At 36.7% G+C, this 13643-nt stretch overlaps 1 protein-coding gene across 4 annotated transcripts in view; it reads right to left on the bottom strand.

Moving 5' to 3' along the window:
- Positions 1-89: 89 nt before the first annotated feature.
- LOC108968829 (SPARC-related modular calcium-binding protein 2) overlaps positions 90-13643 on the bottom strand; it is a 38933-nt gene continuing 25379 nt past the window's right edge. For 3 of the 4 annotated variants that reach the window (XM_018933122.1, XM_018933124.1, XM_018933123.1), the window contains exons 3-11: positions 9386-9542; positions 8826-9319; positions 8516-8630; positions 4243-4662; positions 3256-3365; positions 2916-3190; positions 1176-1310; positions 926-1068; positions 90-829 (exon numbers count right to left, since the gene is read on the bottom strand). In XM_018933122.1, coding sequence (XP_018788667.1) covers positions 759-829; positions 926-1068; positions 1176-1310; positions 2916-3190; positions 3256-3365; positions 4243-4662; positions 8516-8630; positions 8826-9319; positions 9386-9542 — 1920 coding nt within the window. In that variant the 3' untranslated portion in view covers positions 90-758. The remainder of the gene's footprint in view (positions 830-925; positions 1069-1175; positions 1311-2915; positions 3191-3255; positions 3366-4242; positions 4663-8515; positions 8631-8825; positions 9320-9385; positions 9543-13643) is intronic. The other variant, XM_018933126.1, reaches the window with a different exon arrangement.

Below are 13643 nucleotides of genomic sequence, written 5' to 3'. Positions count from 1 at the left end.
TATTTTATTAAAAAAAAACCTTTAAAATTTAAACGCACTAAAAACCAAAAACTAAATGAGCAAAAAAATCCAATGAAACATCTGCTGTGCACAATATTATATTTATTCCACATTACATACAGACTTTTGAGACTAATAAAATCTTAAAATAAATTAGCTGTTTATACATACATATACAGTATGTATTTAGTACATATAAGGTATTACTATGCTAAAGCACAATTACGCATGCATATATACATACATACAGATGTGTGTACATATGTGTGCATTTAATTAAGAAACTAAGATTTTTAGCATACAAAGTAGTTCAGAACTTACTCTAAGCGATAAATATAAATATATGTATATATATAAATATAATATGTACAAAAGTTTAGTGTAAAATACATGCATACAACAAACTGCCTGCTCGGTATATGTTGTTGACTTAAAACACTTTTTTTTTACTGCTTACACTTACAATTTAAGCTCACAACTAACATTAGTTACATAAGTATATTAATGATTTTTTGTTTCGATTTTAATTTCAGTTAAAAACATAAATACATACATACATACATAAATATGTGTATTTTTAATAGTAAGAATATCTCATCACTATCACGTAAAATGCAAATTTCCAATAAAGCAAAACACCAGCTCATGATAAAAAATAAAAAGTAATAAAAACAAAAACAAAAATTAAACTAAAAATTTAAGCAAACAAAAAAAAACATAATTCTCGACGAAATGCTCGCACTGTTGTGGCAACGCTGTCAATCTTTAAGATATTGCTCCAGCGGGTTGGAGCCAGTTAGCTTCAAAGGCTTCGACGTTACGGACACGTCTGCAAAAACAAAGAAACGAAAAGGAAAATTGAATTTTGAAGGTATTATTTTTCGCATATGTTAACGAAGGAAAATGTCTAGATGCAGTTACTTACTGGCTTCCGTCGAACTCTGCGATGTTGTCTGCACTTCGTTGCGCTGTGTTTGCAGGCAATTCAACCATTCGGTAAGCGTTATTTTCTTATCACCATTCACATCACAGTACCGTGGCATCTTTTTGCCGCATTTACGTAGCGTTCTACAATTTTTTACATATACATATGAATTTTTTTTATCTAGATATGTATTTTTGTATTCATGTATATGTATATGTATAGAGAATTTCTATAATACTATTGTACTTACTTCGAGCTGATCACCATCTCTCTGAATGTCTTCCATTCTTTACGCTCCCAAACTTTGTTCTTGTTTTTATCGAGCAAGACGAAGCTCAACGTCGCAATACGCTCGTCCTCCGAACCCCATTTGGTCGCATTACCGCTGTATGAAAGAGAAGCATATTTCAATATTAATAATTATTTTATTCCATATATAGTGCGGCAAAATTATAGAAAAGTCAGTTTTCAGTGCCCCAATGAAGTTGAAAATATTATATTAAAAGTCACGAAATAATTCTCTAACACCAGATAAAAATTTGGTTTAAAGTAAGGTTGTGTTGGATTGTGAAAAGTTTGTGTTTTCGATACTGTCCCTGTCTACGATTGCCGGAAGTTATTATAATATAAAGGGTGATCAATTTCGGGGTTCCCTACTTAAGAAAAAAAAAAATACAGAAGCTTCAAATTTTATGAGGAATGTTTATTATCATTTAAAAGAACATTCTTTGGCATTTTTTTAATGAAGATTATCTCTTTCAAATGTTGGTCGCGGCTACGTCTGAGATGGGTCGTTTTAGCATTTCGACTGGTAACTGACGAATGACACGCTTTATGTTTTTTGTCGCATATACTTTAGACTTTACATATCCTCACAGAAAAAAACGGTGTGTATCTTGGTGGCCAATCGTCTGGCTTAAAGCGTGAAATTATCTGCTCACCGAAGTGTTCTCTCAATAAATCCATTTATTGATGCGATGTGTGGGAAGTAGCGCCGTCTTGTTGAAACCAAATGTCGCCGACATCACGAGCTTCAATTCCAGGCATCAAATAGTCGGTTATCATGGCGGTCGCCATCACCGGTATCACAAACCACATCAAACCGTTGGTTTTTCTGAATGAAATGATAGCTCTTAAATCTAATCCAGAGTGGTACGTAAATGGTGCATGTGGTAGTCCTTAGCAAGGTTCACATGGCCTTACTCGACAATGTCTCATTGGCACTCAAGAGATAACGCTAAAGATTTTGAGGACGCAAGTTGTCAAAGTTGCTAGGGGGAAGATGTGTTGCAAACATCTAGACACTTTCTCCACCATTATGTACCACCATTTTGATTGTCGTACGTTCTAAGGATCTGGCGAATTGGCTCGAGTAGATATTAGCAGTCTGGCTTCTGGATGGCTCTAGACGTTTTGTTGAAATGCGACGGTCTTTTTGATCCGCACTTAGGAGTTCTGGGTATCACAATGGACTGGCATCGCTAGCTGTCTAGGTGAGATTATTCGTGGCCTTAGAAGTTCACGCAAGTGAGGAAAGTTCTCTGATCGCCATTCACTTGGGAGTGGCCAGAAACGATTCTTTCACATATGACTCAAGCAGCTCACGACTTCCGGTCCTAGACCAAGTATCCTCTGGGTAGCCAAAGAACATCCGTTTGAAGACGAGCTAAAGTGAGAAGGCGAAACATCCTCTCCACAGGGTTGTGCGCTGGGTTTGGGACCCGCCACATATAAAACGCCCCTAATGAAAATAACAAAACAGCCGCGGACAAGAGCTCCAAAAAGCTTCTACAACTGACATCCGCAGAGATTCTTAACGTTAGAACCCCTACAACTAGGGAAATTCTGAGGCCGAATAGTGAACAAGACCTCTTGCGATCCACTTTGTGCTAATTAAAATTTTGCGACATTAGAAATTTTCCCACTTGTCTTCAATATCCCTACTGATGTTTATTCCAATTTTTTTTAAGAATGTTTCAATTTCACTTACCCGGCACTAGCAGTCGACACAATATGTGTCTTCAAGAACTCTTTGAGATCATTCAGAAAGACGGCTTTTCTTGGCTCCGGACAACCTTTCATAGGTCGCGGTGCCGCATAGGTGACATCGCATTGTGGTCGTCTATCCTTTACCGTTGTGCCCGGTATATTCTTGCCGGTATCCTCATTCACACACCAACAATACGGTGTAGAGCGATAGCATTGCACGCGCTGATAACGGCCATCCGAAGTGCATTCGGGCACATAGAAAAGTGTGCCGCCATGCTAGGGGTATACACCAATATGTATAAATATATTTTTTAAGTCTTAAAGCAATATGTTGTACTTACGCGTTGCTCTTCGAGCGTTGCTTTTTGATCAGCCAAACATTCGGATTCGCTTTCGGACTCGTTCAATTGTGTATCCAACTTTGTATTGGAATCCTCGAGAATTTTCGGCCCTTTATTGGATATTGTTAATTTTAGATATTTTTGTTTTTGTTGTTTAAGTATTTGTGCATGCAATAATTTAAAATACTTTTATATATTTTGTTGAAGATTTTTTTTTTTGTAAAAACCAACACCCGGAAATTATAAGGCTTAATGTCACTCATAAGTTTATATAATATATGTATGTATGTATGTATATGTGTATGAATTTATGGAGTGGTTTGTTAGTATAGAAAATGTTACGAGACTCGTTTAAAGTGTTAAGCATGAAAGAGTTGTTGTTGTTGTCGTGCAAAAAATTAGTCTTAAAGTTTAAAAATGGCTTAAGAAATTATTGAAAGATAATTTATTTACTCGACAGTTTAATACATGGTGTGTACGTATGTGTAGTTGCATGCTTTCCTACATAATGGGTGATCCAAGTAGAGGTGCTTTTTCCAATAGCCTTTTTGGCAGAATACCCGTGAGTCGTGTCGATTGGCCATCAAAATCGGATGATATCATACCGTTCGATTTTTTTCTGTGGCGTTATGTAAAGTCTAAATTCTATGCGCACAATCTCGCTTCAAATCAAACTTCGGTGCAAAAAATCGCGGATTCATTCGCCAGTTACCAATCGAAAAGCTCGAAAGAGCCATCGATAATTAAACTCAACGGATGGATCATCTGAGACGTAGCCGCAACCAACATTTGAAAGAGTTAATCTTCAAACAATAAATTTCAAAAAAGGTCTTTTGAACTATAATAAATATTGACCGTTAAATTTGAAGTTTCTGTGTTTTTTCTTAAAAAAATAAGGCACCTCGAAATGCATCACCCTTTATGTGTATATATGTATGTGTGTTAATATGTGAATATATGCGTGCATGCATGTATGTATGTACGTACAATGTATACGTGTTGAATTTAGCATGCGTAACGTATCGCTATTTTCACCGCCATCTTCCTGCTCGTAGTCTTCATCCTCATAGTCGCCATGCAGTCCACCACTCTCATCTTCATCGCCCGTACTTTCGCTCTCCAAATCGTCAAAAGTGCTCGATGAATGATTGATATTATTCAAATTATCGTTTCGATTTAAATTAAAATTGTTGTTGTTATTGTTATTATTATATATATTATGATTTGGTTGTTGTTTGTGATTATTCAAATGTATTTGTGATGTTTGATGATTATAGGGTGGCATTGCATGCCGATTATTGCCGTTGTTATTATTTTGCGGCAGTTGTTGTTGTGGTATATAGCCCTGGTAGCTGTTGCTGGAGATGCTGTTAACGGCATAGTTCTTATTTTCAGCAGCCGAATGACCTGCAGTTGGAATTTCAATTGCAATGTAAATATGTAAAATGAAATTGAATTATAATACAGTAGATACTCGGTAATGGCAACTAATAAATAAAATGCGTATCCGTGTATATACATGGTATATATTTAATATTCATTGGCAATAAAATAAAAAAAAAAGATTTTTCAAGATTTTAAAGTAGCAATAACGACTTTCAAATGTACATACATATGTCAAGTTTAACTTTCAGCCATAAATTAGTTTTTTAATAACATAAAAGTTAAGTAACAAAGTGCTGCCATTTGTAATATGATGGGCAAATCGTATAGCTTTATGTCAGGTGTGTTTCATAGAAGCAGCTTAGCTTTTTTACCCAAACTCTTAAGAAGAAACTTAATTTGTTTTACCCGAGCCCAATAAAAGCTTTCTTATTCTATTATTCTTAATTTCTTTATAGTATGCTTCTATGTTAACGGCTGCAACATACTCACTTTTTCACTAATTCCGAACCCTACATGGCCCTTTCCTGACCCCTCCGTAAAAACATCAAAAAGTTTATTGCCATTTAATTCTTTTCGTTATTTGTATACTTGTAATAGGGTCGAGGTAAATTGAAAAGTCCCCGGCCTAGCATAGTAAAAAACCTTTTTGTTTTAGAAAATTCGTTGTTTTTATCCAAGATAGTTCCCTTCAAGGGTGATACACTGATTATAGCGACCCTTCAACTTTTCGGTACCATTTTTGTTGTACGATTTATACTTTGCGGAATGCGGAAGCAATTCGAAACCCAATTAATGGATTTCTGCCGTCATTTTCCCTGACTTGTGTCACGGTGAATTGTCTTGGGACAAACAGCACTTTCTTATGCTTCAAATGCGGCTGTTTTTCGCCATCTCATTCTTCCAACTCTCCAATAACGCTATGTAATGGTCGCTGTTGATGATCCTTCTTTTTTCAAGCTCATCACAAAAAAAAACGCTAGCACCTTGCCAGCCGACCGCGGCGTCTTTCAACCCTTTTAGAGCGGGTTCATCCTATGCTGTCCACACGGTTGGCTGTCGATTGGACTTCGGAGTGAAATGACTGATCATCTATTGTCACATATCTATTCACAAAGACGGGTTCATTGCGCTTGAACATCTCCGAATCAGCAACTCCCGCCACCTTCACCCACCTTCTCATATTGACTTTTCAACGGTCGATTTCCCCTCCAAATAACGTCTTCATCAGCATTTTTACCCCAAAACCTCAATATTTTTCTAATACGCAAAATTCCCTTGCTTTCATTATCTCACAATAAAAAAAGTTACAACAAAAAATCATATGGATTTGATTCTAGCAGCGCTATCTATGCGTCAGCTCGGGTTATTTTTAATTGACCTGTTACAATTACAATAGTATTAGGTTTGTGATCTAAGTGGTTTCTAGAACTTTTATTAGAGGCAAGAAAACAAAAAAAAAAAAAACACACAATTTATCCACCAGGAAATAGTCGTAATACAAGTGCGTAGGCGTCAGATGACATGTTAGCGCAGGGTTACCTCACAAGAGCTGTCCTTTCGTTTGAAAATATGGTATAGTGTATTCGATTCGCTACTCTCCAAAGCTGGACAAATTAAAGACAGCTATTGTTTAATAAATAGACATAAGTTAGAGGCAAGTGTTACTTGCACCGAGTACATACTGTAATATTTAGTCAGTACATAAGATGGAATGGAATATTGATGTAATTATATGTGGATGCATTTGTTATGTAGGGAAATATGAAAAATTAGTAAATCATTAAAATAGTTTTATTTAAAAAAATGCAAGCAAATGTAATTTCAATGCCCATTCAAAACCAATTAAATAGTTTGGTATTTTACTATCTAGGTGTGAGTGCCATAGGTCTGAAAAATGAGGTATGAGGGAGAGTTCCCAATTGACTGAAATGCCCATTAATACAGCTTGTGGATCAAATATATATATATATATATATATAGTCATATACCAATACTCCCACTACCAACAACATACACTTCTCTCTTCATTCTTTCTTTACCTGTCTTACTTATCCTCTCATATCTCTTTTTCTCATTTCATAATTTCCATACTTGCTAATTGATCTTTATTAAACTAAATTCACTCTTTCCTTAAATAGTAATAACAACAACAGTGAAGATTTGCACTCATTAGTTTTAAGCTTACATACATTATGTTAACTTTCGAGATGTAAGGATTGGAAATTGGAATCATTAATAAAGTTACTTTCGAAAAGAACGGACTTGTTATTATATATAATGATCAGCGTATTATTCATTTGTGGAGGGTAATATAACTTCCGTGCAACCGAATTCACCGCTTTTACTTATTTTAATAGTATGCGAAATTTTAGCTATATTTCACAGAATTTATTAAATTTAAAATTACTCATACGCCATGTCAAACTATACGAATTCCTATGTCCTATCACTCGTTGCACTGGTGTAGAAGATCAAGAATTCTATTAAGCTTATGAAGCAAAAGAAAATCGTTGCTAAAAATGTCATGAATATTGGTATCTGCTCCTTCATTGGTTTCTGAGATAAGCGAAATATATTTTACGACCATTTCGTTCTGCTCCTGTTTTGGAGTGCATTGGCAGAAAAACACATCGTTTCGTGACGTCATAAACGGAAAAAGTAAATGCTTTGTTTTTAATTACTAAGGAAGTTTGACAGGTCGTTTCGTTTATGGCTTTGTGTATCAGAATCTCGTCTATATCACTTTTATATATTATACAAAAAACGGCTGGAAATATATTTTCAAACTATGTGAAATTCTGCCCTATCATATAATAAAATGTCAAATAATTGATTAAAATTGGAACCAGAAAAAACCTTTTGATATATACTTGTTACTTTTCTCTGAAGATTCTGTAAAGTTTTTGAAACTTTAAATGGATGCGGCGACCAAGGTAGTCGGTAAAAATCTTTTGGTATGGAGTTTGCCAATTATCGACGGTAACTGATTTAAAATATAAAATAAAACTTGTCTAACCAATGTGAGCCATTTGCCTACATATTGAACAGTTGGATAACTAACGGGAAACCTGTTGTCCATACTAAATGTTTAATTTAAGATCCTGACCAATCTTTCATTAACTTATTATCCATCGATCTAAACAGTGATAGATCCGCGAAATAAAAGAACTTGACTTGGTGAAATCTAGTTCAATTCTGATATGGTAGAACAGGCTGTAGTAGGAATTGTGAAACCAGAGTGATTCTTGCTCAACTTTCTTCTCAGTATTATAGCAGGTTAAAATTCTGAATAACTGGACTCTGACATGCAAAACCCCATGCGTGCAATGAGTCTCTGCATACCACTAAACACCTCTTTGCATGCCCAATGAAACCAAGTCACTTAATCCATCTCCACCATTTGGTTCGAACCTGTCGAAACAGTTCGCTTCCTTGGCGTAACGTAAAAGTGATTTCGAGGACAGCTAACTTATTGCTTTCTCCTAAGCAGGGTCTGGATAATTGGTTAATGGTTACAACAACTACAATAACAAAAAATCATTCATCATGAAAAATAGCATTGAGCCCATAAAACTAAGCACTCGCATTCATACCTTGAGCCCTATCTCATAAATTCACATTCAGTTAGTATCTCAGTTTTAGAATTTCTGGGAATTAGCACTTTTCATGCAGAAATGTGATGTGTAACAATGAAAATTGTAATGAGTTCACCCTGCCCTCCAATTCGCGATTGTTATTCATTACTTTTTTGTGTGTTAATTTTATAATCCAATGTAATCGAACAATATGAATATAGTAACCTAAAAATAACTGTTCGTAATGACTTCGTTAGACCGAATGCTATGCAAAAACAAAAATTAAAAAAAGCACTCACGATTAATTTCATCTTTCGAGAAGCAATCATTCCATTCGGTCAGTGTCAATCGATCGTCGTCATCAAAATCGCAGAACTTGCCAAAAGCACGTCCACAACGTCTCGGCTTCACCGCCTGTGCAAAGAATTTATAATTAAAAAATAATAATAATTCAGCCAAAGAGACAATGTACTCGGTTACATTCATTCAACAAATTGAGAAACACATACACACACATTTATAGACATACATATATATATGTATGTTCCCCCTTCGAAAAAAAAAAAAAAAAATATATATATATGTACGAGTATGTATATGGCAACTCACCCGCTTGACGAGCTTCTTTAGTTCGCGGAATTCATTTTTGTCCAACATTTGATTTGCATTCACATCCAAGTAGGTAAACTTCCAGTCAAGCACCAACTTATCATTGGACGCACCCTCGCCACCCTCCACCGTTTTGCCGGACAGGCCACGTTTCAGCTGTCCCGCTCGCACGTATTCGCTTTGGAAGACTTTGATGAGATTGGCATTGAAGGCAGCACGATCGATGGCGGTGCACGTGCGCCGGAGACGACTTGGACTCACGTGACGTGACGGTGATCGACGTATATTCGCCTTGGTGTATTCGCGACATTTGGGCTTGCCATTACGGACCGATGTATTCTCGATGGGTTTGCCGGCGATATCGCTACACCAACAACCCATATCGCCTAGGCATTGCACGGCCGCATAGGTGCCGTCCGATTTGCAGCGTGGTATGAATTTCGGTGGACCGCTGGACCGATGCTTGAGCGCATATTCACGTGCCTCTTTGCAAGCTGCCAGTAAAACGAAAAAGTGCTTAGTTTCTTTTATCGTGTCTTTTAGGTTGTTACTTGACTCACCTTTGCAGTGTCCTCGATACTTGAGACTCACTTGATAACCGCTGCATTGTGCACGCAATAAATGACAGCGCGATGGGTAGGTTTGATCGTCTGTGCCACAGACAGGGCGACCTTTGGTCTCGTCACATTCGCCACCCCGGGCAGCACATTCAGATATCTGTGGGTAAAGTATAGTTTATTATTCGGTTTTAATATATATTTAAGGGGGTAATATTCTTTCTATCACGTTTTTGATAAATCAGGGAAGGTCTAGTAAAAAGAAATTCATTATTTTTCCAATACTCGTTGTGAGCTTTAATAATCCGTATCTCGCGTTGTATAGGAATATGTTCATAGTCGAATTGCAGTGAGCCACGCCGGGATCACGAAGCTTCTGCGATGTGTCTGGAGGATTCTCAGGGAATAATCTACTATGAACTGCACCCTTACGGCTGAACTCTTAACACGGACCTATACTATAAATAGTTTTATCAACTGAATTAAACAATCGCCCAGAAGCGATGGCCATTAGTAGATCAATTATGCAGTTGAGCGAGCAGTTTTTGACTTGATATAAAGTCCCTGCCTCAGTCTCAATATTCGTGGAAACTTCGTACACTTTCTGAGCTATATTGAACGTTATGGAACAAGAAAATAGTTCAGACATCGACTCATCTAAGCTAAGTGAATTTTGACATAAAATAAATACACATAAGAAGCTATGAATAACACAGATAATAAGCATGAACAGTGTGACTTTTGAGTAAAAATATCTCCACATAATAATCACTAACCGGAAAGAACTGTAAAGGCTGTTAAGGGAAAACGGAGAATATTGATTACATTAAGTAAATCCTTAAATTTGGCCTAAAGAAGTGGATTGTTGTGAATGTCTGGGATCTGGAATCAATGTGATTTTGAAGCTTAAGAATATTTTTTTTTTAGTTAAGAGATGTGCTTCCTTCTCATTTACGTTGCGAAAATAGATACAAAACGTGGAGGAAATGCTCACATTCGACTTTTTCGAAACCCTATTCTGTGTCAGGATAAATATCAGAAAAAATCTGCAAACTTCTTCCATAAAGGAAGATGAAAGTTTGCAACTTCTGACTGAAGATTCTAATGACGAATGTTTTCGAACAATTTTGAATATAAGACCGAACCRAACCGAAAAAAACCAAACCTTTCTCAGAATTAAATTCACCAAGGGTCTCCACGAAGGAACATAAAACGGAGGTCAGATATTTTAATTTTTTATACCCTAAACATGGTATATTAAGTTTACCACGAAGTTCTAGAATAAAACATTGGAGACAACACTATAGTCTGCGTAGAAAATTTTCAGATCTGACCCCTACAGTATATAGCTGCCATTTATATAGATCTATAAAAATCAAGTTCTTAAATGAAAAACTGCTTCATTTGTTATGGGTATTTTAACGTGTGATCCAAGCGAAGGTACTTTTCCAAAGTATTGTTTGACATTCCATCATAGAAAGACTTACGCCTGAACAACGTTTAACTTTATTACGAAAATTCACGTTCTGTAAGGGATGTGTTTTACACACTTCGCTCAACTTATGATCAATATAATCGGCAAACTGAGTATCACCCATCTTGAGACGCAGCATTAATAATTGCTTAATATTCGACCGAAAAGATCACAACTAGCAAGGAGTGAAGAAGATAAAACAGCCGTAGCTAAGACTGTACCCGAAGACCGTGGAGAGTCGATTCGGCACCGTTCGCAGAAAGTCGGACTGACGTATGGAACGCCTTGGTGCATTCTACGTCGAGATCTTAAATTGAAAGCGTAGAAAATACCGCTTGTGCAAGAGCTGAAGGCGCTCGACCTTCCCAAGAGACATCGCTTTGTGCTGCCATGTCATCCAGAGAAGCCAACGGTTTTTGGGTCGGTGGAATCACCAACTATTTCATGCTTGCAATTGAAGCTCGTGATCTCGGCGACATTTGGTTTCAACAAGACGGCGCCACTTCTCACTGATTGCATCAACAATTCGGTGAGCAGATAATTTCCCGTTTTGGGCCGATCGATTGGCCAACAAGATCATACTATATGATCTTAGACCGTTAGACTTTTTCCTGTGAAGATATGTACAATCTAAAGTGTATGTAGACAATCCAGCTCGAATCAGAACTTGGAACAAAAAACATCAGGAGTGTCATTCGCCAGTGCTCGAATGAGCCTTCGAAAATTAGACTCAACGGATGGATGATCTGAGACGAAGCCGCGGCCAACATTTGAAAGAAATAATATTCAAAAAATAAATGCCCAAGAAGACTCTTTCGAATAATAATAAACGTTCCCATTAAATTGGAAGTTTCAGTGTTTTTTCTTCAAAAAGTAGGGAACCTCTAAATGAACCAGCTTTAGTTTCCGTGCATCCAAAGGTAACATTTCTTGTTTCCCTTTCCTTCTGGTCCGTAATGCTTAAGGGGTTAGTCATCCTCAATCTACCCTCATTTGGCGAAACAGTTTGTCAACTCTCACGTACTAAATTCCCTTTTCCTACCGGTCACTTTGGTGTGAATTCTTGAAATTCGCAATCGGTAAAAACGTATATATCACGTTTATTTATTGTTACTGTAATTTATAGGTAGATATGTTTACATACTGATTGTATACAATAGCAAATATAAATATACAAATAAAGTGCATATTAGTCATAACATAACGTTTCACTTCGTTATTTAGACATTGTTATCTGACTCCCAGAGCGCCAAACCTAACATGAGGCTAGGCGACAAGCTTTTACAACATTGCTTGCATACTCAACAACAACAACAATGTTACAAATGTACGAATTGTCAATTCAGCAGGGCTGATTGTGTCATGTTGTTATGCTGATGAATGATACGAGACTACAAAGGCACCTACATTACAATGCAAGTCTGCGTTATGAGTTAAAAAAAATGTGTGTGGAAGCTACCGCAACGATTCACGGTATTTACGCTAGCACGCGCCTGATAAACGCGGACACGCTACAAAGGAGAAGCTTGTTTATACTTGTATTACTCACTATAAAATTTACCACGGGGCTGTTTGATAAGTCGGTGGTATGTATTTTGTGTGTGGACCACTTAAATTAATCGAGATTTTCCAAATGGTGCTGTGAAGAGTGTATTAACCGAAAAAATAAAGCTCTAAAATTAGAAGTTGTCTCAGAACGGCTTTGTAAGAAGGTACTTCGTGTCAAGCTGTCATGTTATTTTTGCAGTATTGCTTGGCATTTTATCACGGACTTACGGTTTACAAATCGTGCAACTTTACTAAGAAAATTCACGTTCTGTAAAATTGTGTTTCGCGGGCTCCGCTGAACTTATGATCAACTTAATTGGCCTATTGAGTAACTAAGTACTAAGCCGTAGCTTAGACTGTACAAGAAGGGCGTAGAGAGTCCATTTCGCGCCATACAAAATACAGCTTGTGCCAAAACTGAAGCCGCTCGACCTTCCCAAGCGACATCGCTTTGCTCTATGGGCTTTTAAAAAGTTCTAAAAAAATCCGATGTTTTCGAACCAAATTCTGTTCAGCGATTATCCCCATTTATGGTTCAATGGGTATGTAAACAAGAAAAATTGCCGAATTTGGGACGATGTGAAACGTGATGACATTCAGGAGCTGCCATTTCATCGTTAACAAAACAACGGTTTGATATGGCTTGTGGGTCGATATCAACGGTCCATATTTCTTCAAAAATGATGCCGGTGAACCATCAATGACGACCATTCCCGCGCCATGATAACCCGACCATTTGATGTCTGAAGTTGAAGCTCGTAATCTGGGCGACATTTGAAAATATTAAATAAATTGAAGTATGGATAGCATATGAAAAAGATAGTCTTCAAAAAAGAAATTCCAAAGAATGTTTTTTCGAATGATAATAAACATTCCCCATTAAGTAGGGTCAGTAGGGTAATCTTTAAAAAGGTTTTTCTTTTGCATTTTCTGTTCGTTTATACCCTTAGAACTAATGCAGAAACCCACTCTTTCATTCGAAGGTTTCGAAAAAGGACCAAAAATAATAATAATACCGCTCGACATTCGGAGCGCTCGGAGTGCACACCTTAAACTTTAAACGCGTTTTGTTTTTTTTCAAAAGACACTTTTTTAAACTGGCAGACATGATTCCGGTTGAACTACTCAACCGATTTGCTAAATTCAAACCTAAAACCTAAACCTAAATTCTCTACCAGATTCATAATTTTTATAATTTATTGACAATGTTATGACAAAATTTATGTAAAAAAAAACATA

The sequence above is a fragment of the Bactrocera latifrons genome, unplaced genomic scaffold (assembly GCF_001853355.1).
Source record: "Bactrocera latifrons isolate USDA-ARS-PBARC rearing strain unplaced genomic scaffold, ASM185335v1 scaffold_23, whole genome shotgun sequence".
NCBI lineage: Eukaryota > Metazoa > Arthropoda > Insecta > Diptera > Tephritidae > Bactrocera > Bactrocera latifrons.
The sequence above is the reverse complement of the archived record's forward strand: the minus strand, read 5'-3'. Positions and strand labels throughout refer to the sequence as shown.